The 27,194-nt window shown below is 39.9% G+C and overlaps 1 protein-coding gene across 1 annotated transcript in view; it reads right to left on the reverse strand.

Moving 5' to 3' along the window:
- Positions 1-27,194, reverse strand: part of cacna1c (calcium channel, voltage-dependent, L type, alpha 1C subunit) — a 238,265-nt gene that overhangs the window by 53,907 nt on the left and 157,164 nt on the right. Inside the window, exons 4-10 of the mRNA XM_085376077.1 lie at positions 22,808-22,947; positions 15,909-16,048; positions 14,503-14,655; positions 12,173-12,372; positions 9,584-9,687; positions 4,871-4,958; positions 4,432-4,516 (exon numbers count right to left, since the gene is read on the reverse strand). Of these exons, the coding sequence (XP_085232203.1) occupies positions 4,432-4,516; positions 4,871-4,958; positions 9,584-9,687; positions 12,173-12,372; positions 14,503-14,655; positions 15,909-16,048; positions 22,808-22,947 (910 nt within the window). The remainder of the gene's footprint in view (positions 1-4,431; positions 4,517-4,870; positions 4,959-9,583; positions 9,688-12,172; positions 12,373-14,502; positions 14,656-15,908; positions 16,049-22,807; positions 22,948-27,194) is intronic.

Consider the following 27,194-nt stretch of genomic DNA (forward strand, 5'->3'; position numbering starts at 1 on the left):
TCCTCCATTCCATGTGTTCCAAATCAATCCCATATCTTCCAGCTCTCTGTACCTCTTGGCTAGCCCTCCGTTGACCTGGCAGGGTGGTGGGTGACCATTCGGCCAATGCTGTCTGTAGCATTTTGGGTGTGCTGTGGTGGATCGGATTCTCCAGTTTCTGGTTGATTGGGAAGGGTATGATTCCTTCATCCAACAAGTGTTACAGGGTTTGGAAGTTTTGAGTTTTGGCAGTTGAGACTCTTAAGACAAAGACTCTATTGTGGTAAACCCGGGAATTTCTTCTTATACTGTCCAGTGAGGCCAAAAGGGAAAGCCTACCAGTAAATGTAGAGATACTAGTGAGCAGTATTTAACTAAAAGCCATTCCCTGCATGTTTTTGTCAGCCAGTCTTTGTTTTAATCAGGATACACTGTCTCACTGAGCTATAGTTGACTCTGGAACTAAACAAAGCCTGTTACCAAATCAACTGTTTCCTGCCCAAAGGGCCAGGTTGCAAAGGGGATAGCTGGAGAGATAACCATACCTTCTGTGTATTAGCACCTTTACCACTGTCTATATTGGAAGCAGACAAAAGCAGCATGAACTTCAGAGCAAAATCAACACCTTGATGACTATCAGAGGGCCCCCTGCCCCACAATATACTGAAAGCCAGAGAGTTTGGTTGTCTTCTAGAGACCTCTTAAAATCCACTTCCAAGAAGTTAGGTCCTCTTCCGGGGACACACCAAAAGTGTTTCCAAGCCAACTGAGAGACATAATCTCAGCATGCCTAGCGTGCCCTGGGTCTACCTCTGGGCCTACTCCCATTTGAACATAACTGAAACTGCTCATCTAGAAATCATCCTAGTAGAACTATATCACACCATATCAAATGGCTTCTTTCAATATGAAGTGCCCAATGTATAGCAGCCAGTGTGGCAAAGGACCTCTTCCTGTCTCAAAGGCTGAGACCAGACACCTTTCAGAGAGGTCATTTCTGCCACTTGTATATGCGAGCTCATTCTTTCAGTCACTAAACTGAGCTCATAGGAATGCAGATCTAAATCAACAGCTCTTTCTTTACCACAAAAGAGTGGCACAGCATTTAGATTACTGCGGATGCTCAAATGAATTATATTAATAATGATTTAATCTATTTTGTTTGTTTTTAAGTTGATTTCTTAAGTTGTGGTTTACAGCAAAAATCCTTCCTCAAGTGAAATGCATATTTACCATGTCACAGTGTAAGATCTATCACACCATTTTTGCAGTAGCAGCTAAAAGCAAGCAACATTTATAACACTGGCGCCGCTGTAAAATGGACATTAGAGCATCATTCCCACAGCATCAAATGCTGCTGGGTTTTTTTTCCAGTGCCAGCACACCTCACAGATAATCAGCTGTCCTTTGGTATCTGTGCTATGGAGCACTGGGTCTGTCACATAATGTTTGCAAAGGACCTCATATCACTGCATTTAAACACGCTGGGCAAATACAACATTTTTCAAGGTGTAGCATTAAATCGCAAATTCCAATCTTTTGTTAAACCTAAACAGGCAGCGAGTGAAAACTAACGTCAAAAGCAGGTTTAAAGGAGAAAAAACAAGACTGAAAACCAGGAGGCTGTGATCTCCTGGTTAACAAACCTGTGATTTATTTCACCACAACAACTCAAACGTCCTAATGTGGACATCTTTCATCGCTCTGTGTTTATTGTAGGACACATCTTTGCGTATCAATCTCAGACAAGGAGAATCGGACAAAACGGCAGTATTTGACATCCCTGGATGAGACTGCATTGCAAGATAAATTGAAAATTTCTGTTTTATTACTCCACACAGCGGGAAGCCACAGAGCAGTCACATCCTCTACAAATCTTTAGGGGATCGGTGCATTTCCAGGATAGATGCAATATACTGTATCACTGCACCATCAAGAAGGCATCCCAAACAGAAGTCATGTAGACCAAATGTAATTACAACCACTTTTGGTGTACACAGGCCTAATCACAACCGGAATTACATGGAAGCACATGTCAACGCCACAGAGGATACACAAACACCATCCTGACAGTCAGGAGAATGACTGGATCAGACATGCATACTGGTCTTGCTTCTCAGGTGGGCTGGAGACACTCCTAACACAAACAGCAAGGACAACAAAACACGATGACAGCATGCAAGAACAAGATGGTAGACAGCAACAGCACGGAAGACATGCATACAGACTATGCCCTTGAGATGACAGAAAACACACATATTTTACATATATTATACTTGACATCATCAACTTCTCATATTCATAATATTGAATATGATGTTAGTGCAGCCCTGTTGCACTGCAAGCCTAATCTTCTTTGGGAGCCTCATGTTAGAACATCATGAGACAGCAGGGTTGTCCAGCGATGATGCTGATTTAACCTGAATAAGAACAGCAAGACTAGTGAATATCGAGGGAATTTATAGGCAGTCCATGGGGTGTCATGTGACTTCTGCACACCCTGCTCAGGACTATCTACAGCAGTAATGCACGTGAAGCAAACCTCTGCTGCTGCTGTGTGCCACATGTGATAAAAGGCAACTTCGGACAATCCCCTAACCTGATTTTCTAGATATTGTCTGGAGTCCGTGTACACTCTGCAGTCCTTACACTGTCTGAACATCTACTTTTCCCTTTTCATCTATTCTACTCTCTGAGTCTCCTATCGCTTCTTAGGACACACATTTATGTGAGCTGTGCATGCATGAGCTGATGCAAAATGTCCTGGGCAGCAGCGACAAACTGCCCTCGTTCATCTTCCCACAAGAGGATCCATCCATCGGGGAGAGGGGAGGCAGAGTAATAGACAGAGCAAGTGACTTGATTTTTCACCTTCACAAACAGAGAGCGATGATTGATCCTTCTTATAGAGAACTTTGTATCATATATATTAATCATTTTGTTGAATCATCTACATCTAATGGCCTAATTTATACTGTTTAGAAGATGTCACAGGCTTAATCTTGCAACTAAGTGATCCACAGAGATCGCATGGTAGATTTATTTGAGGAAAATATGTATATGTGTGTATGTTTACTGTATAGCAAACACTTACAGGTTCTGGTTTACAGCCATATTTGGCTTGTTAAGACACTGCAAAATATATCACTGATGCAGAATTTGCAAAACTTAGAGCAAAAAAAAATATCATAATATTTTGATGTGACATTTTTAAAATTGGCCACATACTGTATTTGTTTGTTTGTTAATGGGCCAAAACACTATCTAAGAGACTGCTGATGTGTGTTTGCCAGACTGATTGGCCCAGGGGAGCACAGTGGTAACAGGTGAAAACAAGCAGATTTGTTACGGATTAGCCACGGGGGTGTTGTGCCTTATTTTCATGTAAATTGGGTCATTGCTCATTTGACCATGTTAATTTCTTGATATTCCCTGAAAGATTAGATCATCATTAGATTTTCTCTTTCTTTCTTTTTTCCCTTGGCAGTCATCAGTGTTTTCTCAGAATGAACCACAGTGATTTTCAAGAGATGAGCGTGGCTGTGCGCAGAATGTAAGCAGAATGCACGCTCTGTCTCTTCGTGGTTAGTCCTCATTATTCATTCATCCACTACCAGTGTGAGCAAGCTTAGCTCCAAGCCTTTATAAAATACTTCACAGTCCATACTGTTTATACTAAGGGTACATGTCCAGGAATACAACAGACATGCATTTTGTCAAATCACTGCCTCTCTTTCTTATTGTCCCTCTTTCAAGGTCTAACTTCTGAGCTCCAACCTCCAGGTTAAAGAGGCCAGTGTCTACTTTCCCTCCCAAGGAAATATAGTGCATTCCTGAGGAGACATGAGCCATGTGTGGCTGCATCTCTCCGGAGGTGTTTGTATAGAGAGACAAGGTGTTAATTTGTGTGTGTAAGTTTCTGTCAAAACACAAGTAAACAAATTCCTTAGGGTGTACCTACAGTGCGTGTGTGTGTTCCTATGTTAATTTTGCATAGCTGCAGTAGTGTGTGTTTGTTGTGTGTCACAGTGTGGGCCCAGAGGCTATTAGCTGCAGTCTGACACATTCCACTAATATCTAAACAGGTTTTAATCCTCAGGATGATTCTCAGCCAAAGCAAGCAGATAATATTAATATCTTCTCGGTCTGTCAGTCACTCTGCCCATACGTCAGTTGTTCATTTAATGACTGTGCCATAACAGTGTGAAGGAAACTACGAAAAGCTCACTACTTATAGACAGAGCAATAAATGTAGTGCAGACACATCCACATCTATCCTGACAAACTTGTGATGCATCTGGGAGGAAATCATTCCAGCTAGCCTTTGCCAAAGTCTTACCATATCCTGACACAGCTAATCCTAACCACCAATCAATAATTCAGTCACACATGCATACAGCATCATCTTCACGGAGAACCATTCTTCCTTCTGTCAAAAAAACGCACACTCACGATTTCTGGGTTTCTCATCGTCCATGCCCTCCTCTTCATTCTCTGGGTCAATGTCTTCGGCTTGAGTGATCCAGTCTAAATAGCCCTGTATTCACACACAAACAAGGGAAATACTGATGGGTAAACAGAAAGATCAAACTTCACATCTGTTTGGAATCATAAGAATGAAATGTTTTAGAATATGTATCATGTGTCTCAATCTTCGTGTGCCCTATTTTTTTTACACTTTTCCATGAGGTAAGAGGAGTGCTTGTGTTGTTTTGTAACTTAGGTAACTTCTAAGTAAAGTTTGCTCTGCTTTCCCTGCTCACTGTTACTGAAGGGTTACAGGTTACTGAACACTGACAGTACAATGAACCTAAGTCTTTGGTAAAGACTGTAACAGCTTTTCTGGCATGGGGACAACCGCATGCACACATGCACACACACACCAAACTACCTTGAGGTCTTCCTCCAGTTGCTGTTTTTCTCTGAGTTTCTGGAAGTCACCGCGCGCCTTGGCCTTCTCTCTCTCCTTGGAAAACTCTCTGGGAGGAGGGGAGCAGAAGAGAAGGAGCGGGGCAGAGAGTTGACGGGAAAGAGAGAGCAAACAGAGAGAGAGACAGGAAAGAGAATCTGAAAATCTTGGCTAAGGTTTTGGCAAAATCATGTGACAAAAGTGATCAAGTTAAAAGAAAAGGATACTTCGGAAAGAAGAAGAGGGAAAACCCTGCCAGAGAGAAGAAAAGTTAAGTAACGAAAGAAAAGTTTTGCCACGGAGAAACGGTGTTAGTATGCAAATGCAGCTTTTGGTTTCCTAGAATATAGATCTTTATACCTTATTAATAATTATTTACATATCAACCACTCAAATAATGAAATACCATTCAAGCCAGCTGGGGTTCCATGAAAGATGATGAGGACTGATTCCATGTGATTCACATAGACAAAAGGAAGAACCAAACAAAAGAGTGAAAGGAATTGATGCAGCAGGAACCCTATTCATTTAGGCTGTTGCACTGTTGATGAATTGTACCACCTTTTCTCAGCAGGGAACAGGTGATGATTTCTGGCTGATGCATGCTCAGCTAATATGATAAAAAGCTACAGTGAAAAGTCTGCCGATTGTAAAAACTTACTAAATATTAAAGTTCAAGACTTCATTTATCTGTACTGGACTCCCAGGTGGATCCAGGCCAGCTGGGAAATGGGATTCCTGTGGTGTTTTCTGGGTCTACCCCAGGTTGCAATGTGCTTGGTACAACCCCGGAGGGAGGCACAAAGAGGGCGCCCTCACCAGCTGCACAGCCTCAGCTGTTGTCAAATAGTTGGAGAGGTGGCTCTGCACTAAAGTCATCCTGCATCACTGAGCTCCAAACCTTTTGCCCGCCAACTCATTCTTTCAGTTACTACTCAGAGACATTGATTACAGAAAAAAGTTATAGGTTTGCACCTCACCTGGATTTTGGAGTTTTTGTGCACAAAGAACACGTGCAGAAAAAACAATTTAAGACAATTAAAACCAACGTGACCAGCGAGTGTGAAATATCATATCATTATGGTGAAATTCAGTGAAATTGCTTCCAGGTGACAGGAGGGAAGAAAGAACTGAGGAACACTTGATTAAACGGTGCACTCGGGGAAGGTCAAAGACAGGTTAGAACCAAAGATCCAGTCTGAACAAAGGAAATTTATTCAGATGAGGGCTGACAGGACTTGGGAGACTTGGGAATTTTTGCAGTTAAAACGTGAACAAATTCATATTTAAAGGCCTGCTGGAAAATAAACACAGCAAATGCCTCCTTGTCATGAATATTTTACATAGAAGTAAACTTCCCTACGTTCGTTTTGAACATACAAGTGGGACTCTTTTTGAAGCTCAGGTTTAAGCGTTATCTCAATACTCCTAATCAGATTTCAAGCAATTAGCACAAAGGTTTTAAGAGAGGTTGTGTAGGCTGTTAGTGTTTCACTGCTCTCCAGAGATCAAGAACTGATGAAACTCTTGGTATTGTTATTGACTTTTTTTTGGTCATGTCTATTGGCTGGGCAGAATTCAAGTGTTTGAGGATATCTGTGTGAAATTTAGGGGAATGATGGAACCTCAGATTGAACTCAAACCCACAACAGCAGATCAATGAGCATTAGGACAAACATCTATTGTCCCACTTGTCAGAACATTAGCAGGAGATCCAATCCTATTGATCTGGGCTTGTGCAGTTCAGTGCGCATATCCTGTATGTGTGTGTGCGAGTGTGGCCTTGAGTGCTAAAACCTTAGGCTCCACGCTCATTTTCCAATTCTCCACTGTCTCACCTTTCTGTCCTCAGTCATCTTTTAATTCTCCTTTCTCTACCTACTCATTCTCTTTCGGTCGAGCCACTTTCTCCATCCTCTCTGTTTACGTATTACATCAAATCCAGACAAACACAGTCACACCCTATGCCTATGTCTCTACATCCGTCACTCTCCTTCTTCCTGTTTAGCCATTAGTTATTATGCCAATCTGAGACCTACACACACCATGGAGTAACCAGTTGGTATAAGGTCAGGCTGTGTAGTGAGCTGACAGCATCATTAATCACAAGTCAGACAAAGAGTCGGACTACCAAACCCCCCAAGCTGTTTGGTACAGATAGACCTCTATTATTTTCCCTACAATGCTGCTGCCACCTCTCCTGAGGGTATCAAGTCAGATTCAGGTCAGTCAGTCAGTCAGGGGTGAGACATCTGACTCTAAAACCTGTTCCCTGGCAGAGCTGATTTTGGAACTGAGAAGTTTAAGATGTTTTTAGGTGGCAATTGATATACTTCTGTTACTGCTGAATTTAGATACATTTTCTTGCATGTTTTTGTGTATTAACTGCTGGTCTATAAACAGCTTTAATCACAACAGTTCTTAGTTTACATATTAATTCCTTAAAAAAAAACCCAAAATGAAATGGTAGTTTTTCCACCCTGCATCAGTGCTGAAAACAGAGCACTTCACTTCACAATAGCACTAGTGCTATTTTACAGAAACAGCAGTGGAGCCTTGTAGTAAGAGAAACAATACCCAGAAGGTTTCAGTGGTCTTCGAGCCAGATGCTCGAGTATGATTTCACTACAGTCAGCTACAGTGATAAAAAAAATAAATAAATCTATGTGCAGTCAGCAATGCTCAGTTGGAAGAGTCACAAAGCCTCAGATACATGGTCTTGTAAAGCAACCAAATGGGACTATATAGAAACACAATCTTGTACATGCTTTGTACTCATTAAATATAAACGCCAGCAGCAGCAAGAGGCAGGAAGGAGAAGGAAGTAAAGAGATCCCTTGAGCAAAAGACCAGAAGCAAAATTCTCCAAGAGCAGCAAAAAGACAAGAAAGAAAAATTAGTTTCAAACGACCTTTGACCCTGCCCTTACCCGCTTAATACCCCCAGAACCAAGTTTAGCACAAAGAAGGATCCGATGATGATTAAGGTGACAAAATAGACCCAGGGCCACGTGTAACCTACAGCATCATTCACCTAGGAGGCATCAGGATAGGGGGCAAAGGGAGGAGATAGAAGGATGGAAGATGGGAAGTAGATGGATGGTAAAAGAGGAAAAAGTAAGACAAGAAGACAGGGGATTGAAGGAAAAGGCAGGGAGTGGTAGGATGATGGGGATGGGAGAAAGGAGAAGGGGGGATAAGGGAATGAATTAGATCCTTGGTGAAAGTTCCCAACAGATGGAACCGTTTACCTCTGCTTGTTCCTTGCTGGGATTATGGTGCATTGATATTATTTGTTAGTCACTTAGCATGCCACATGGCAAAGTATTTGGGCAATATGAATGTGAGAAATGATAAAGAGATGCCTTGGTGGATTCAGCGGGTCTTTTAAAACAGTGAAACCTACAGCAGGCTGCGAGTCTCATGGGACAAACAAAATAAATGAATTAATGTATTCCTGCAAGAAAAAAGTCAGAAGTTTAATAATCACATAGGTGATTCTACTTCCACTGTAATTCTTCTTTTTCATCCTTCATCACTGGAGAAATAAGAGTGTAGTTAGACAAATGAAGAGACTGTGCACCAAGACTCCCATGGACTGGAAATAGACATCAAGTCAAAACCATTCTCTGCCGATTTATTGACAATTATTTTTTAACATTATCATCATTATTATTACCATCATGTGTGATCTACAAACAATGTTTTTTACGGATGCTTAAAAAAATGCTTTTCACTACTCAGTGCAGCCTGCTGTTCCATAATTTCCATATTTAATGCCACATTTCCTCCAGACTCCACTCTGTCCTTATTGTGTTTTACCTGTTGTGCAAGTTTTTTTAGCATTCCACCTCCATGGCTGACTTGAGGGGTGAATTATTTATACCCTAGTGTGTCCCTGCAGACCGTGAGGCGCTTGTACTGAAACAGTGTGACTTGGCAGAGTGGGGTAAAACAGCACCCAGCGAGCCTGCTCGAGCAGTATTTGTTGAAACAAAACACACAGCGCAGCACATGCCTTTAAACAAATATAAACACTCTGTGTGTGCGCGCACAAATGTAAAAAAAAAAAAAAAAGAAAGATAAATGCTAACTTGCAAGAGACAAACGTGCATGTAAGCTAAAAAACATGTAGGAACACAGCAGTGTTCATTTTAAGTTGAAATGTGTTACGTTTTGGAAATGTGTAAATATTTGTGTGTATGTGTCTACCTGTCCAGCACAGACAGGTGGGCAAACTGACATGAACACGACAGCTAGACGTGGGGTCACTCGCAGCTTTTTCTGAGTGCTTTTGTGTATTTCTTTCAGGCCTGTGCCAAAGGATTGATTGAGTGAAAGAGAAAGGGAAGAGAGCGAATGATTTTGCTCAGTTCAGTGATCATCATTTTATCTTTCCTCATCAACAGAGGACTACGGTTGTCTAGCTCTGCTTTTTCTGGTGGAATGATGAGGTGAGACTGCTGTCAGCACACGGCTCTTATTTGCATCTAATTTATTATTTTACTGGGTCTGTGTGTATGTATGTGTTAAAACATTAATGACAACAAAAAGAGAAATAATAAGAAAAAACTTGCACTTTAGATTGCATTACGGGAGTCTTGTAACATCGTCATTTATCACATTTAAAATAGTAAATAAAGCCACACAGCACACCTACTGCACATACACAAGTGACAACAGCATAACCTCTTACCCGCTCAACACTCCCAGAACGAGATTGAGAACGAAAAAAGAGCCGAAGATGACAAGAGAGACAAAATAGACCCATGGCAGCTCATAGCCCATGGCATCCTGCATCTGAGAGAGAGAAAAGGCAAAGAGGAGCGAAGAAGAAAGAAAAGGAGAAAGAAGAGGAAGGAGAAAAAGGGGGAGTAGCACAGATGTGGAATCAACAGGTGGGTGAGAAAAGTAGGGAAAGAACAGGAAACATGACAGAAAAGGTTTTGTGAAGGTTGACAGAGAGAAGATGAAGTCACGGATGAGTCAGGGCGGTAGAGGTCAAGGACAGGAAAGTGTGTTAGAGAGAGAGAGGTTAAAAGGAGATAAAAGCAGGAAAAAAGAAAAGGAGCGGTGCATGTTAAAAGAGCAGCAGATAGCAATGAGAATGGCATAATTGTATGATTAAAACTGACTATAAGCCTTTTATCCTTTGCTTGGAGAGCAGGCAGGCCACGATCCACAATTAAGAACACTTTTGTAATTTAATGGCAAACCCTGGCTGCAATTTAAAAAATCTCTTTAAACAGTTCCACAGTAACTTAAGTAATTTCATCTTAGATTGGTGAATGGATCTAGAAAGTCTGTGAAGGTTCTCAGTCATCCAGGTCATCGTAGTCAAAGGTGCTTGCAAAGAAAAGCGTCTGGACTTCTTTAAGTTGCTTGAAGACGTTTCACCTCTCATCCGAGAAGCTTCTCGGATGAGAGGTGAAACGTCTCACCTCTCACCTCTCATCCGAGAAGCTTCTCGGGTGAGAGGTGAAACGTCTTCAAGCAACTTAAAGAAGTCCAGACGCTTTTCTTTGCAAGCTCCTTTGACATGGATCTAGAAACAAAGATACAACAGTATCAAGAGAGATTAATGTGGAAATTGTTGTGATGAATAAATGGGGTGGATATATGTAGCAATCGATGCTGACAAAGTAAGCAGTTTAGCATCCAGGATTTTACTTCAAAACAAAAGTCCCATTATTAGACTATTAGATTACTGATTAGATTGAGGTTGTAAATGCAAAGGTTAGGTTAGCAGATAATAATATGATAAGGCTCTTAATTAAAGAATTTAACACAAAGACTGGGGGACAGAGATAAAAAGGGGAGATGATAAAGGAGAAGGCTGACAGCAGGTTTATGTGCTGTGACAGCAGCAAATGTTGCATGTTGATATTTTGTAGTGAAAGTGACGCTGACAATTATGTAAAATTACAACACAAACAAAATATTGTCAAAGGGCTGGTGCTTCAATCATTCGACTATTTAACATTTTACAGCACGTCAAATTTGTTATAGGCGTGCTGTGGGTAAATATAAACAGGAAACTGCAGTAGATAAGCAGAAATAGCAGAACGGATGTAGAGCTAGTAACTCAACCAACAAGCACATACTGGATGCACATTTTTACGTGATATCCCTACAGTGGCTCTTAAGAAAACATCAGGAAACAGAAAAAACACATAAACCACAGTGAAAGTTTAATAAAACACAATGGAAATAGAAAAAATTAAGCAAAAGTGAAAACAAAAAACAGAATACTTTTGGGGACACTATAAGGTGACGGAACAGCTGCGGAAGTGCCAAGCTAACAGTAAATAGCTAATAGCAAGAATGTATTTACGTTATTATATGAATCATGTGATTAAAACAAAAATTACCTTCCATCTTTTTAAGCCTCACAACACCGATGAACCCTCTGGTTATTTTAAGCGTGTCTTAATGCTTGGCATGCGTTGGTTTCCGTCATTTCTGCAGCTGGTTCGTCACGGTATTGTGTCCCCAGAAACACTTCTGTTGTGTTTTGTAGAATTTTCTTGTTTTTTTCTGCTTCTACTGTGTTTTAGTCAACTTCTTTTTTGTTTTAATCAATTTCAGCTGTGTTTTTTTTTATTTCCACGGTGTGTTGTTCAGCTTCTGTTTTTTTGCAGTGTTCTTCTAGTTGCTGTTATTTTCTTAAGCAACAGTCCATTTGACCTCTCAGTGCCATGTAGATCTCAAACACAAGAGAAATTTATTTTGCTACTTTTTGTAACTAATTTATAACCATTTTATAAAATGTCAAGCCAGAAAGCTAATGCATTTACTTCCCTACAAGATAAAACTTTCAAAAATGCAATTGCAACAAAGCACTTAAAGCTGTTCTAAAGGTTTGTCCAGCATCTTGAAAGCCCTTTTGTTCTAATTTACCAAGCTCTATTTGATTTGATTAGCAGGGAAACTTGTCCCTGCGGAAATATTTAGTTGTCTGTGGCCCCATGTTTGCTCACTTGACACTGAAATCAAGCGTAGGGATTCTACACACGTTCTAAATGAATCTGCAGCTTCAATTACACAGTGTATTGTCTGCATTAACCTGAGATAGAAGCTAACTCTGTGTGTGTATTTGTTCAGTCTTTGTATATGTACCCACCTTTCTAAAACAAGTGTTTTTGTTATTGTGTTATACTCCTTTCTCAAAAGCACTCATCTGGCACTGATGTTACAGATACAGTAAAGAGGCTCCACGCACCAATCCCTCTGGTACTCAGTAAGCCACACAAACACAAAAACACTGCTTTGGTGTCCGACTCACCCAGTACAGCACATCCGTCCAGCCTTCCATGGTTATACACTGGAACACCGTTAACATGGCAAAGGCAAAGTTGTCGAAGTTTGTGATGCCGTCGTTTGGGCCCTCCCACCCAACTCTGCACTGTGTTCCATTCTGCTTGCAATGTCGACCATAAGCTCCATCAGGTGCACATGGTGCTGGCTTTTCCTCTGCAATAGTGCCTGTGACAAAAGAGAAAAAAGTGGCAATGGCCATTTTTTTTAAATTTTTCAGATATCTTACAAATAATGTCTTTTTTGTTGCTTTAATGATGCACTGTTGAGGAGGGTCAGAGGTGGAAAATTAGACTGAATTACACACAAAGATCATTTTCTGTTGTACGAGGGAAAAAACAGCTCAACAAGACAGCTATAATTTATTTAGAAACCACAGATGTAGTGAGTTAAACTTCATAGAAAAAGCCATTTTTAGCTTTTACCCATCATGATTTTTAATGTAGAAATCAAGCAGCAGGAAGCCAACTTAAAAGTAGCAAAAACCACAGATCCTCGAAAGCCTGCTTGAGGCATGCTCCAAAAGGAGGTCACTTGTCAAGGATTCACATGTTACGATAACCAAATTTATAACAGAAATAAACATGTTTAGAAGCTGGTATAAAAACATTTTGTGCTCTGTAGCTTAAGTCTGCTTTGATGCCAACTGTAAATTTTCACATAACCCACTGTTTTAAGTGTATTTTGCATTGGTAGCACGTGCAAGTTTCACTTCCAATAACTCTGTAACTTTTTAAGATTTTGTCATATTAAAACATACTGCAAACTATAAGTTGCTCACTTTTTTTCGATTGTGTTTTGTTTTAAGCCTGTTTTTCACTCGTCAAAGTTAGCATCTCATGTAGCAATGCAGTGACTTTACACAGGCCTAGAAAGCAGTTGGCAATTGTCTGCTAACCACTGGCTGCTAGGATTATTCCTTACTGGTTGCAAGAGGTTGCTGGCTTACGCTGTGAAATCAGTTGCTAAGCTCCAGTCATACATGTCTAGAGACCTGTCAGCTACCCCCTGTAATCAGCGATTGCCAGGGAAAAGTTGCTTACAATAGCTAATTGCAAAGAGGTTGCAAACAAACTGCCTTGTGAATGCCACTAACTGTGAAGACATGAAATATACTGAAATATGTTGATTTCTGTGGCAAAGCACCACTTACTTTGAAGGTGAACTGTCTCTGCTTCCAGTTTGTGTCATACTTTTTCCAGTTAGTTAGCATGTTTGCTGACAAATTGGAGCCTTCCATGCAAACTATGGGTGACAGCATCAATCTGCTAGCAACCAAAGCAATTGCAAAGAAGCTTTTGGTATGGCACCTGTTTGCAACAGAGTTCACCCTATTTGCCAGCACTAGCAATAGCAGAAGCTCCAAGCTTCAAAACTCTAGTCAATGTTTCATTTCAATGGAATATCCATGTACTGTACTATTTATGATATATAGTGGCGACTGGATCCTTGTTATCAAAATTCTCCTTGAGATCATGACTCCTTATGCTTTTGTTTACACAGACTTGCACTTTTTTTATCGAGCATACTTTTCGAACTCAGCTGCTTGTCTTTTGAACTGCAGATCCCAGCAGGAGAGATTTACGCCCATCCAAGCAGTGCTCACTGAACATTTTGATTTTTTGCTACGGGAAGCTCTGTTACAGATTCAATCCATTCACATAAAAAAAGAGGTTGAAAGGCTAAAAGGACACCATGAAATAACACCAAACAAAGGCACCATGAAAAAAAATCAATGTGGAAAAAGTGTTTTACTAATTATACAAAACAAGCTCTTCAGGGTGATGTATAGGATAGCAGAGTATTCCACTGGCACTTACCCTGTGGAAAGCTAATGCCTCTCAGGGGATGTATAACACCATCATAATAACACTCCAGTCCATTATACCTGAGGCCCTTTGCTGAAAATTGTTTCAATCATTTATGGCAGCTGTTGTTTCAATTATTGCTGAAATTGTTCCTGCTCAGAAACATAAATGATGGTTTGAATAATTAATTGATGTGATCATTTAACTGTTTAAGGTTTGTTTGCTGATAAAGTTTTACTGTAGAGTTTGAATTTATGCAAAGCTCAGTCAAACCAAAGACCTTGAACACCAAAGTTTGCACTTTGTATGTATGTGAATAAATGCTAACTGAAGCATGCCTGCACATACACTTCAATACATGCTTTGATCATGTATCTAAGCAACTGAAGTGTTGTGTGCCATTGGCTGTGTTTGATCATGCATGTTTTTATTTATATCTGTGCATCAGTGCTTATAAATAGGTATTCTACGAGTGAGTGTTTGTGTGTACCTGTTAGGTTATGAACGCAGGTCTTGTGCATCTTGCCCATGAAGAGCTCCAGACCGATGATGGCATAGATGATGATGACGAAGAGGACCAGCAGGGCGATATGGAGCAGAGGAACCATGGCTTTGATTATGGAGTTCAACACTACCTGTAAACCTGCAGGAGGCACACATTTGCTAAGAATCCAAAAAGGCATATGAGAGTGTACAGAACATTTTAAAAAAGCATACAGTTCTTATAAAATCTGAGGATTGGAGACTTACTGTCATTAAAAATCATTACTGCCACCTCATATACCAGCATTGTCATAATGAATCACCATGCAAGCACTTAAGCTGGCTGTTATATTTCATCTGAAGCTTTAATATTGCTTTTGTACAGATATTCTACTGAAAAGTATGACTTCTATTAATTGTAGGCAAAGAAAAAAACATGGTATTTTTAAATGCAAATTTGTCTATGAGCAGAACACCTTTCCAGTTAAATTTAATAAATGCTTTAATGAACAAAAGCTCAGTGCTCTGCATATTAATAACTTAAAACAAGAGGAGCAAAAATATGTTGCTGCTGAAGAGGCGTAACAATACAAAAGGCAGTAGGAGAAATTGTGGGTTTATTTAACTGACTAATTTGTTAAAACAAACTAAATTAAAAACAAAAAAGCTCACAGGCTTGCGCATATAGGCGAGACCAGTTTATCAGATTACACTCGTATTAATTTAATCAGTTACTCTTTTGAACTTTTTAAAACGCAACTGCAAAATTAGTGTGGTGTCATGGAGTGAGGAACACTTAGATAGTTGCTGGAACAGCAGTTTTTCCACTTTTCAGTCGTGAATAACTGGCATGGCTAAGACGTCTTGATTGTACAACCTCATGTTTTTCTTCCTTTAATGATCAGCCTTTAATAAAAAGATAATAAATTCCACAGCACATAAGCAACTGAACACCATCTGTGCGCAAGTCAGCTGGCAAACACGCTGTTGATCAGTTGCCACGACTGCCATGACAGCCCAGTGATGTTGGACAGCGCACAACGGCACTCAGCACTTTTACACCAAATGACAAAGTGATAGCTGTGCACTTGCATCCTCTGCATTTGTCTGCAAGTGTAATGCACATAAAGGTGGAAACACACTATTTTCATTAAGAGTGTCTTCACAGACAAGTACGCACATAAATCGTCCAGTTCTGAAAGCCTCTGCATTTCTGACAAGAAGAAGACTGGGTGTGAGTATATGTGTGTCATCATGTGTGGCGTCAAGCACCAATGCAAGCTTCAATCTCTGGTCCATTCCACCCCCCACAACACCCAATCACCATTCACACCTGATCCCCAGAGCACCATTTGTGCTCCTGCTTTTCTCTCTTTCATTCTTCTTTTTTACTCCATAGCTCTCAGTACTTACTCGGTACTCCAGAGACCAGTCTGAGGGGTCTGAGTACTCTGAATGCCCTCAGAGCCTTGACATCAAAGCCCGCCGCTTTCCCTCCAATAGGAGTAGCCCCATCCCCTTTTGTGGCCTGCTCCAAGATTGCACTGAATAACCTGTAAGACAGAAGGTAATGACTTCAATAACCATCAGTTTCACATTGACATCCCATTTCCACATACTAGAGAATCTATGAGAGAAAGAAAACAATAAAAGAGATACAGCTGTAAAGGCCCCACCACAGTTGGTGTCATTATGGCCATGTGTTTTACATCTTTGTTTGCCACTTTAGACATTGTCAGTAGTGTTGCACAATATCAGGTTTCAGTTGAAATAAAACTTTTTAAACACTTTTTTCATTAATTCTATACTAAATGAATCACCAGTGGAAACATTGCAATATAAGTGAAATGTGCTTACAGCAGCCAAATTTGGGAACATATTTTTAGAAGGTAAAGGCCTGGTGAAGTCAACAGTGTCGTTTCACAATTTGACTCTTGAAGAAACTCGAAAGCAAAAAATAAAACAGCTTAGCAAGTTATCCTTCCAAGAAAACAATCGAAAATGTTTCATCTGTTCCTTCTGTCTTTCGCAGATAAGGAAATGTGAGGCATGTGGCTTTAATGATTTGACAGTCAGCTCCACAGATGCCTGTGCATGACTGTAGTGAAGAGAGCTGCACAGTCAGGTTATGTGGTACTATGCAGAAAAACTCTTTTAAAATGTCAAATGTATTTTTACACTGTTGCCCTTTTTAGTTATTACCCTCCATGAAAACAGAAACATCCAGCCAAGAAAGATTTAAGCAAGAACTGCTCATGAGTTTAAATTAATGGACTTTGACCAAAATGTGTGAACACTTTACTTTGGTGAAATTCAGGCCTGGGACTGATTTATTATAGTTTGGGTTACTGACTTTTAGTCAGAGTGACCAGTAATTACCAACCTTGGGACTGAAAGGACATCATTACAGAAAAGGGCCAAAACAGCTAAACAGGTGCACTCTGAGGATGGCCTTGATTTTGGATTTGAAGGGTCACAAGCCAATAAGGTTGGGCAGCACTGTTTTACTGTAGAGCAGTAAAAGTTTGTGGTAAATGTAAAGCGAAATGTCGTATAACAGTGCCCATGAGTGCAAACCGAGGTCGGTGAAGTCATAATTTCTCACATTGGTCTGCAAGAACTTGGGATGAAATACAACACCGATCCCATCAGGCAGGGTGTGGTGGAAAGCAGAGGCCAGTGCCCAGAAATGTCTTGAATGACATGATCAGCAATCACACTGTACTCTTCAGGCTTCCATACATATTTATCAGTGTAAAGCAGAAGTATAATCTTCAATGAAGAGCTAAATATGCTCTTTTTAACGCTCCCCCCTTTTGTTAACTGATATCCCAATGAAATTATTGACATACATCCCTTTGGTGTAAGTGACTCACAAGCTTGAATTTATGTACGTCCAGCTGAGCTTATCGCTCTCCCCTTCCTGTCTCTGGCTCTCCGAGATCCTTTAGAAATCACCATACAATACCATTTTCCAGCTAGTCAGTGGCACGTTAGTCATGGAGAATTATCAATTAGCACAGATGAAATGGCCACTTGAAAAGGCCTCTCAAAACATATCTCCCTCTCTCCCTCTCACACTCTCTCTGCCTCTCTATTTCGCACTACCTCCCTCTCAATTTGATTAACTCTCTTTTCCTCTCTCTCCCCCTCTCTCTTGGTGGGAAGCACTCCTTTGAAACTGAGCACGAACAGTACGTCAGAGATTCACAATTTTGCACCACCAGCATGTTCTTTTGTTGTAGGGTGTTTAAAGGTAATTAGAGCCTTGGAGTGTAGCACCACATTGTGAGCTGTATAGATCCACAGCTAAAGATAGTACCAACCGCACGCATTCAGAAAGAGAAAAAAGGCTGAGAGGTCTCACAGAAGTCAAAATGTCAACATTTGGGTGTTTGTGTTGCTTGAGAAAAAAATATTTACACTTAATTATTACAGTTTTAAAAGCTTGAGCATGTTTAAATAGTGATTCTTGAAGCATGTAAATAACACTTGTAGCAAAGTGTGATAAAGTAAAAGCAGAGTCTCTGCTTCACATTTAGATGGCACTACAGTCCTTGATGCACTGACTCACAACTTTGAACTGATCATGTGTTATGCTGCAAATACACATACTTTACACCTTTAGATACCTTTAGATACCTTTGTTTGTTTGTTTGCTATCCTGCAAACAGAGAAAAATTGACTGACACATATTTGCGGATTTAAATAGTCTGTATATATCTACAGGTATTTATTTGTTCTTTCCTTTCTAAGTGAATTTAATTAATTTTATTTTTGTGTAGTTATCTGTGTGATTGTTTGGGCCTTGGCCAACTTTGCTTGGATCAGCTGGTTGTTGCGTTTGTGGTGTTCTAAACACGTGATATATTGAAGGATGTTTCTACTATATCTCCTTTTACATTTTTTATTTATTGGCATAAATTGTCATAAATGCTGATATCGACAGTTAATATCTACTGATAATATCAGCCCACTGATAAGCCTAATTTAGCTCATTTTGGTGTACGAGGTATGTGGAGTTGCTATCTAGTATTACTATCCTTCAAAGGCTCTGATTAATAGTCAAGTCTCTAGAACAGTGATTCCCACAGTGCAGATCAATGACTGTATAAAATCTTTTACACAGTCATTGTGCAGGAAGGAAACCCCTTGTGGGCTGTAATGGTACTGCAGGTGAGCTTCAGTAATAACAGAAGTATTTATATTTATATAAAGGTATGTATTTAGATAAAAAGTGGATCAAATCGGGTAATAAGAGATGGTAATGATATTGATCATTACCCTGATCTAAATTTAATGCTTTTATATTGAAGGTTTCCTCGAGTTTGGCCAGCCTAAGATACCACAGTTTATTCTTAGTGTATAAATTATTTACTTTTTTTCTTTTTCTTTTTTTACAAAAAGCTACGACTGACTCATGAAATATTATACCAAACCACAATACATTATATTATCTCTTATAAAAGCAAACATAGTCTATAAAACTCTTCGAACAAACTGTCACAAACTCTGCGCTTATAATATAAATGAATTGTTTTATAAATTGTTTTGTATGCGTGAAAGGAAAAGTTCTTTCCCAGCACGTTTTGTCATTCATCTTCAGTATCCAAAGGTGTATGGTACTCCTGTGTAATCTGAACATATGTCTGTGTAAATACACACAAGTTTGCTTCACAATAATTTCTAACATTCTCCAAACAAGAAAAGTTCAATAGAGGAAACAAATTCTTTTTTGCGGGTCAGGCCATGAAAGTTTATTCACATCACATTCACTGTCGTCTTTAACTCGACAGCATGGAAAGTATTGCCTGTAGTGCCGAATCTGAGTGAAGTATAGTGAGTTTTTCCACAGGCTTTTTTTCCCTGTTTTTTTCCCCTCTTTTTGTTACAGTGTAAAGCAAAATATTCATTCAGCTTGTATTAATTCTGCCCAAATTTTACATCCTGGAGTACAGTAAGTGTCACGTGGTAGTTTTCTGACCCTGTAAATGCTGAACAAATGAAATAGATAATTTTTTTTTGCCTGAATCCTTCACTCTGTATTTTGTATTGATTACACCCTGAATACAAGGAGGGAAAGTAAAATGAAAGAAACATAAAATTGCATGGGGAAGGAGATGGACCTAATATATCTGAGGAAAAACAAAAGTGGAAAAAGTGATGACAAAGAGTGAAAGAGAGAAGTCAAAAATGAAGAAGCAAGGTATGTATGAATGCAGAGACCAAGGTTCTTAACATTTATTTTCCAATCTGATCTTTAAGTTACTAAAATTGAACGTGGGTCTTTTTTTTTTTAATTGTTAATGATTATTAAAAATGTGGATGGGGTATGGGGTACACATTTTTTTCTGTGTGACAGAAAAAGTTTGAAAACTGCTGAACTTGAGTCTCATTCATATTCATATTGCGCATGCACACATGAACACAGCCTGTTGAATTACTGAGCCTTAACTAATGACCTCTCAGGTAAGTGCCAGCCAAGTGTGGACCGTAGTATCTATGTGTGTGTGTGTGTGTGTGTGTGTGTGTGTGTGTGTGTGTGTGTGTGTCTCTGAGGTTGCTCAGCACCAGGTACAAGCTCCTTCACCCATATGGTGAATAATCCAGAGGGAGTGAACTCTTGTCACTTCTCATCTATACACAGACACACAGACAGACTGGCAGTTAGATTCGCAAGGGCACAGAGACAAACAGCCACTTATGCACATAGCCACACAAACACCCAGCCACACACACTCCCTGCAGCTTGTGAAACAGAAGAATTTTGTGTTTGTTAGCTTTTCACATCTATTCTAGTGGATTTTATTTGGTTTCCAATTCAGTTAAATGTCAAGTTAAAACTGAGTTTGCATATTAGTGGAGTGCTTTCTAATGTGTTAGCTCTTTAGCAAAGAAGTGGTTAGGATTAGGCAACATAAGCTGTTTGGGGGATATTAGGAAAGAATTATGATCATGTTCACCTTCACGACTGATTTACATAGCAGCAAAAAAGGAGCATACATGACCTTTGCACTGAATTCTGACTACCTCAAGTTAAAAACTAAAAATTTTGAAGTTATTCAGTATTCTCAGATCTAAATCTGAATTGGGGGGGGGGATATCTGAATTTGGAGACTGAAGAAAGAATTCAGACTTTAATCATCCAAGCTAATAAAATACACTAATCAAAAGTCAATAAGCTGTTTGGCATTGGCATAGGAGATTTGGTGTTCCCTCTGGGTGCAACCCTCATTCTCAACTCTACTGCTCATCTCTGCTGCTCAACTCTTAAATATGTTTACAAATGTGTCAAAGAAGAAGCAAAGTTACGACAAAGAAATAAACACAAATTTCCTTACATTTTGTGCCAAGTTTATATATATGTTCAGTGGGCCTAACCCTCTAGTATACATATTTTCTGAGCCTTTTGAGGCATCCATATCCAGTCCCCTATAACATTAATCATTAAATAGACTGATGTGTCATTCTGCATGACTCCAAATAGAGTCATGCAGTCAAACAGACGTGTATTTCGCCTTCTGAACTTCCTTTGGCAAGGTTGTAAGAGAAACAAAAATATTTGCAGGCATCAGTGCATTATAGTTGTAAATTAAATCATGTTACATTACAATAAAAGGCACAATTCACATCGAGAAAGAGACATGAACAGAGGGAGACAGACAGTGAGGGTAGATAACAGCTTAAGAGTGGCAAAGGTTGTGTTTATGCCATGGGCACTGGCACCATGTTTTCAGCCGATGGGATGTATGTGTGTGTGTGTGGTTGGTGTGTGTGTGTGTGTGTGTGTGGTTATAGGCTCAAGCCAAGCGTGTTCAGTTAGTGATGGCTAATATGAGTGAACACTTGACTTGCAATGAACAAGACTCACTGAATGTGCATGTCTGTGTGTTGGTGTATTTACAAAGGCTTCCTCCAGGCTGAGGGTGCTTTCGTGCACACACACACACACACACACACACACACACACACACACACACACACACACACTCAATTAGACCATCTTTATGGCATAAATGTAACTGTCAAGTCCAGTGGTCAAGTCCAAAATTATGTACACACAGCACAGCTGGCAAGGGGGTCACACACACGCACACACACACACACACACACACAAACACGCAGGCACGCACGCACACACACACACAAACTTAGGCAAAATGGATTTAGCAGATGGACTATGTTGCTGAGTTGCAGATAAAGAAAAACAGCAGAGCTTTGCTATCAGCATCTCACAAGCTAATCAGTTTAAGCTTCACCAATACACTGATGGCCAAAGTTTGCTGCAGCTTTAGCACAGATTTTCTGTGAACTAAAGAAAGCTTTGTCAGCGGACAATACTCCTCTCAAATGGCTACTACAGTAATCTTTCTAAAATACAACAAAATACTAAATATACTCGAGGTATTGTGAAAAAAGAGCATGCATATCCTCAATCAGCTTCCTAATTCAGAATTACTTTGTGTGCCAGCAGGTTGGACATTGCAAATCAAATAATTTTACTGTCACAAATAGAGAAAGTGTTCAATAACGCTGACAAGATCACAGCAGTTGCACTGATCCAGGCTATCAACACAGACAATTCGACTGTGAAAAATGAACATAATTTTGGCACAAACTGAACTTTTTATTTCAATGGTTGGATGTTAAAAAAAAACACATGACTGTCGTGTTAAATTAGTAAATAAATTAACAGACTTCAGCTTCTCACCAAGGCCGTATATTTGTCTCTCTGTTGATGAGACGAGTCGAGCTGAATTTTACGAAACCTAGTGGAGATGTTGAGCAAGGAGGAGCAGTAGAAGAATCTATAAAATGTTAGTGCAGACCTGGATCACTTTCATTAAAATCGCAAAATATGGGATTGGCCTTGTAGAGTCTGTCTGAGCGCCCTTCTGGTTTTACAAACAGGAATTAGAGTAAAAGATGAGCTACAAGAGAAAATATAGCTGCTTCTTTGCCTTTGCAACTGAAAGTAAAGAAGGCCACGTGAAACGCTATCTTACTGTAATTTTGATAGATGCTAACACTATGACTACCTCTTACATTAGACAGAGGCTGCCAATTGACTTGGCTGTACTTCCATTGGTTGACAGTAATTATACTAAGGTACTATGATTAATTTGCTAATGATGTGCTGAGGTTGTGTGTGTCAGGTAGCTGTTGAAAAGAGACTATGCGTCACAATTACACAACTGAATCTATGAAATCTGCTTCATCTGTCAAACTTCATAGACTCACTTGGAGTAACAGAGAACCATCAAATAACACCTCGCAGTTTGTCTCTTTTCTGTGTGATTCTGATCGCTTACCCTACAACTACAATGATGAAGTCTAGCAGATTCCAGCCGTTCCTCAGGTAGGCGTTGGGGTGGAAGAGCAGGCCGTAGGCTATTACCTTCAGGAACGCCTCCACCGTGAAAATGATGAGGAACAGATACTCCACACGCTCCTGTGCAGACACAAACATAAAAAAGTCCATTTACTCATCTGAGGGGCATCATTGCAGCATGACATAAAACGAGCAACAGACACAGATAAAATCAGAGGTAATTATAAATGAAAATTTGAAATCAGATTAAATGCTAAGTTCATGTCGCAAAGGATTGAACTATGTGCAGTAAATCTTTTCATCGTGAGAGGTGGCTTATTGGAAAAAATTGACATGCTGTAGCACTATTATATACACACGTTCATTCACAATCATAAAACTTTTTTATTTTTCCCACATCAACTCTAAGGACATTGTATATGACTTGTGAGCACTCGCAGTGCTGGCTGCCTACTCTTTCAAATTTATCAGCCAGAACAAGATGTTCTGCCGCTGTTTATGTGGCTTCTGCTTTGTGCGTATGCATGCGTGTGTGCGTGCGCATGTTTGATTATTTATATGTTAACATGTATTTGTCTAACTTGTAATCGTGTACACAATCAAAGCATTTTGATTATTTAATCAAACTGGCTCTCTTCCTGTCCTACGACGTTACTGTCTGATGGAAGGAATGATTTCATGTGCACATGTATGCACACGCAAACACACAACGGGATTTTTACTACAGAGCTCCTCAGGGATTGTTGTCATATTGCCGACCCCAGCCTGACGGGGTCCTGGGAAATGTCCTGAAATGTCCTTGAAAGAGAGCAGGATCATATAACTTTCTGACTGTTGCAAAGTCGTAAACAATTCATCATCCACCTAATCCCTTTTCATATCTGATTTTAAATGTTTTGTCAAGTTTTTAAGGAAAATGAGATCAAAGCAATGCAGAAATCTATTTATTTCTTGCTGTGCAAATACAACATCCTATATATAGAATTATTCAACATCCTCTTGCTTTCTGCCCAGTTTCTTTCTTTCTTTCTTTTGGGGGTGGGTAATAAAAACATCTATCAATCCATCCATTCATTTTATTCCCTGCTCCTCCTCTTTTTCCCTCTATTTTCCCATGGATACATACACACAGCGGGCCAGAGGTTTGGGACAGAAGGCCAGGCAGGTCTCTCTAGGCTCCAGTCTCATCCCTGGGAAGAATCAGCTAAACCTGAAGAAGCTGTGTTTAAATTTACCAAAATATCTTCACAGGCTGACTGACAAAAGAGTTTAGGTTGGATTCCATCATTGACTTACATAACCACATACAATACAATACAATACAGCTTCTAAATTGTCCAATCCACTGGAATTATATGCCTTCAAGCCTGTTATTTCCTCTGATCAATGCTGACATTTTTCTCCTGACAGCTACAACACTGACGTCACTGACTGTGCAACACCTGAGTCACATGCTGGCCTTTGTGTTTTTAAATTTCTTTTTGTTTCTGGCTTGTTTTGAGGCTCTCAAATACTAAATCATTTGCACTGAGGGGAAACATCTTTTAAAACTTAAAACTGATAAGGAATAAGTGATTAGCAAGGATAAGAAAGATCTGTTTACCTCTGTCATAAAATGGACATGACATTGGTTTTGGAAAAAATAAAAATGTATTCTTCTGTAGATTATACAGCAGGGGTGTCGAACTCCAGGTCTCGAGAGCCGATGTCCTGCAGGTTTTAGATCTCACCCTGGGTCAAAACACCTGAACCAAATGATTAGTTCATTACCAGGCCTCTGGAGAACTTCAGGACATGTTGAGGAGGTCATTTAGCCATTTAAATCAGCTGTGTTGGATCAAGGACACATCTAAAACCTGCAGGACACCAGCCCTCGAGGCCTGGAGTTCAACACCGGTGTTTATACAGGGATGGCATTTTAAAACTGAATGCCAACCTTCTCATTGAGAATAAAATTTCTTATTCTTTAATGTATTTATTTGATTGTTGGTGATTTTAAGGACAGTACAAAGAGTGAACATTCTCAAATCATTGCTGAATGAAGGTTAAATGTTTGTAATGGTGTTTAATCCAAATCAGTCCGATCAGTCTATAATCGCTAAAGTGTTTCTAAAGTTAATGTTTATGTTGGAAAAACTTGTGTATACAGTAGCCGCATTAAGATTAGATGTTCAGGCTGATGGAAATCCGAAGGCCATCCAGCTAAACAAACAAGAAAAGACTACATCAGACTCCCATTAGGCCAGTTGCAGTGACACTTAACACAGCAATTTCCAGTACCATGGGAATCAGGCATTTTTCTAACCACTGATCTCACTTTTTCTCAAGTAGTTTTTTTCAAGTGTTTAAACTTGTTTTTTTTTAAGAGCTCTATATAAGAGCCATCTCAAAAATGTCTCATGAATCACAGCTGCCAACACATTACAACTGCAAGAGGCTGATAAAAAACAAAAAAACTTGTCCTTTGCTTTCTTTTTTGTTCATAATGAAGCGATTAAACTTGTAAACCATGATTTTTCCCGCACTTAGAAATGCTCAAGTAACTTGACAGTCAAAGAAGTGACATGAATTATAATTCTGTGGATTTAAACAGGTTGAAACACAGAATACGTGAAAGGCGAGTCGATTTTTAGCCCAGGGATTCTGCGCCTCAGTCACCTGCTCAGAAAGCTGTCTTAAACTTGTTGTGCTCCTGCTCTCTACATTTCTAACCTTCACTCCTTTCAATTCAAGTCTGTTCAGCGTCTTTTTCAGCCCAAAAGTGTCCAGCTTAATGATAAAAACTGAGATTTTCACAGTCGACACCTGTTTTTTTTTCTGCGTGCGCGTTTCGATTTCAAAGCCGGCAGAACTGATTTGGTTTAATATTCACCGTTTGTACCGTTGACCCTTCACCGCACAGTGGAGTGTTAGCAGTGTATGCGGAAGTAATTAATCTCACAAACACACACATCCTCCCTCTCGAATATACAAAAGCTCTCTATCACGCTCGCGCTCTCTCAAAGATACACACACCCGAGCTGTGTATCTGCTGGTGACAGGCAGACAGTGCGGCGCTCAGAAACATAAAACAAAGAAAAACATCTGGTAGGAACAGCTTAGCCTGACACACATACACACACACACACACACACACACGCACACACACACAGAAAACACACACACACAGAAAACACACACTTCCTCCTTTCCTTCAATTCATCCAGTCCTGTAAAGGGCAAAATCCAAAGGGGCAAGACTAATTTGGTTAGTGACTGGAAAAAGACGAGAGAAGATGAGAGTACACGAGGAAGAGCGGCAGACTATAGAGACAGAGAGAGCGAGAAAAGAAAGCAGACAGAATGACCGAAAGGTAAGCATGTGGGGGCAATAATTCAGTTAACTGTGATAGGTCAACCAAACCACCTATCCATCAACTAGGCCAATCAGATTATAGTATCGACATTCTACCATAGCGCAGACATTGTTTCCATTTGCAATGACCTTCTGTGTTTGTGTGTATGCTGCAAGACAGGATTAGCTATTAAGCTGCTTTTGAAGGAACCCACAGATATATCGCACTGTGTGTGTGTGTGTGTTAAGGCATGTGTGTGCAAGAAGAAGACAAAAAAAGTATCATATCGAAAGTATTACAACAGCACAAATCAGTACCACAGAAGAAATATCCTATTCTTCACTTGTCCCTGCCAAATTCTGACCCGATCATCTGAATGTTGCAGCACAAATCAAGACACATTAGACCAGCCAGTAATGTTCTAATCTTCAGCTTTTGTGTACTTATGTGAACTGAAGCCTCAGGTGTGGCATCCGGTGTGGTCTTCTGCTGCTGTAGCCCATCTGCCTCAAGGTTTGAAGTGTTGTGCATTCAGAGATGCTCTTCTGCATGACTTGGTTGCAATCAGTAGATGGTTTAATTGCCTTTCTATAAGTCTGCAGCAATCTTCACATTCTCCTCTGACCTCTGGCATCAACAGCCCATTTTCTCTCAGAGAACTGATGCTCACTGGAGATTTTCTCTTATTTAGACAAATTTTTGTAAACCCTAGAGATGGTTGTGCAAGAAGCTCCCAGTTGATTAGCAGTTTTTGAAACACTCGGACTAGCCTTTTTGGCATAGGATAGTGAGCTGTCTAGGATGACACCAAGGCTCTTAACCTGAGGTGAAACGAAAACTGCGAAGTTGTCATTAGTGAATGTGAAATGATTTGGTGCCACTTAAATCATCTTTCTTCCACATGCTGGTGTTTGGTTTGATCTTCAGCATGTCTACTTGACATCCACAAATGCAGTTATATAACTGGACAAAAGGTAAGAAAGGAAAGAAAGGAAAGGAGGACCAAGGTTATTAAGGCCCTTGAAGGTGAGGA

This window comes from Diplotaxodon limnothrissa, linkage group LG17 (genome assembly GCF_057381915.1).
Source record: "Diplotaxodon limnothrissa isolate DT_005_m linkage group LG17, D_limnothrissa_male_GT1.1, whole genome shotgun sequence".
Lineage (NCBI taxonomy): Eukaryota > Metazoa > Chordata > Actinopteri > Cichliformes > Cichlidae > Diplotaxodon > Diplotaxodon limnothrissa.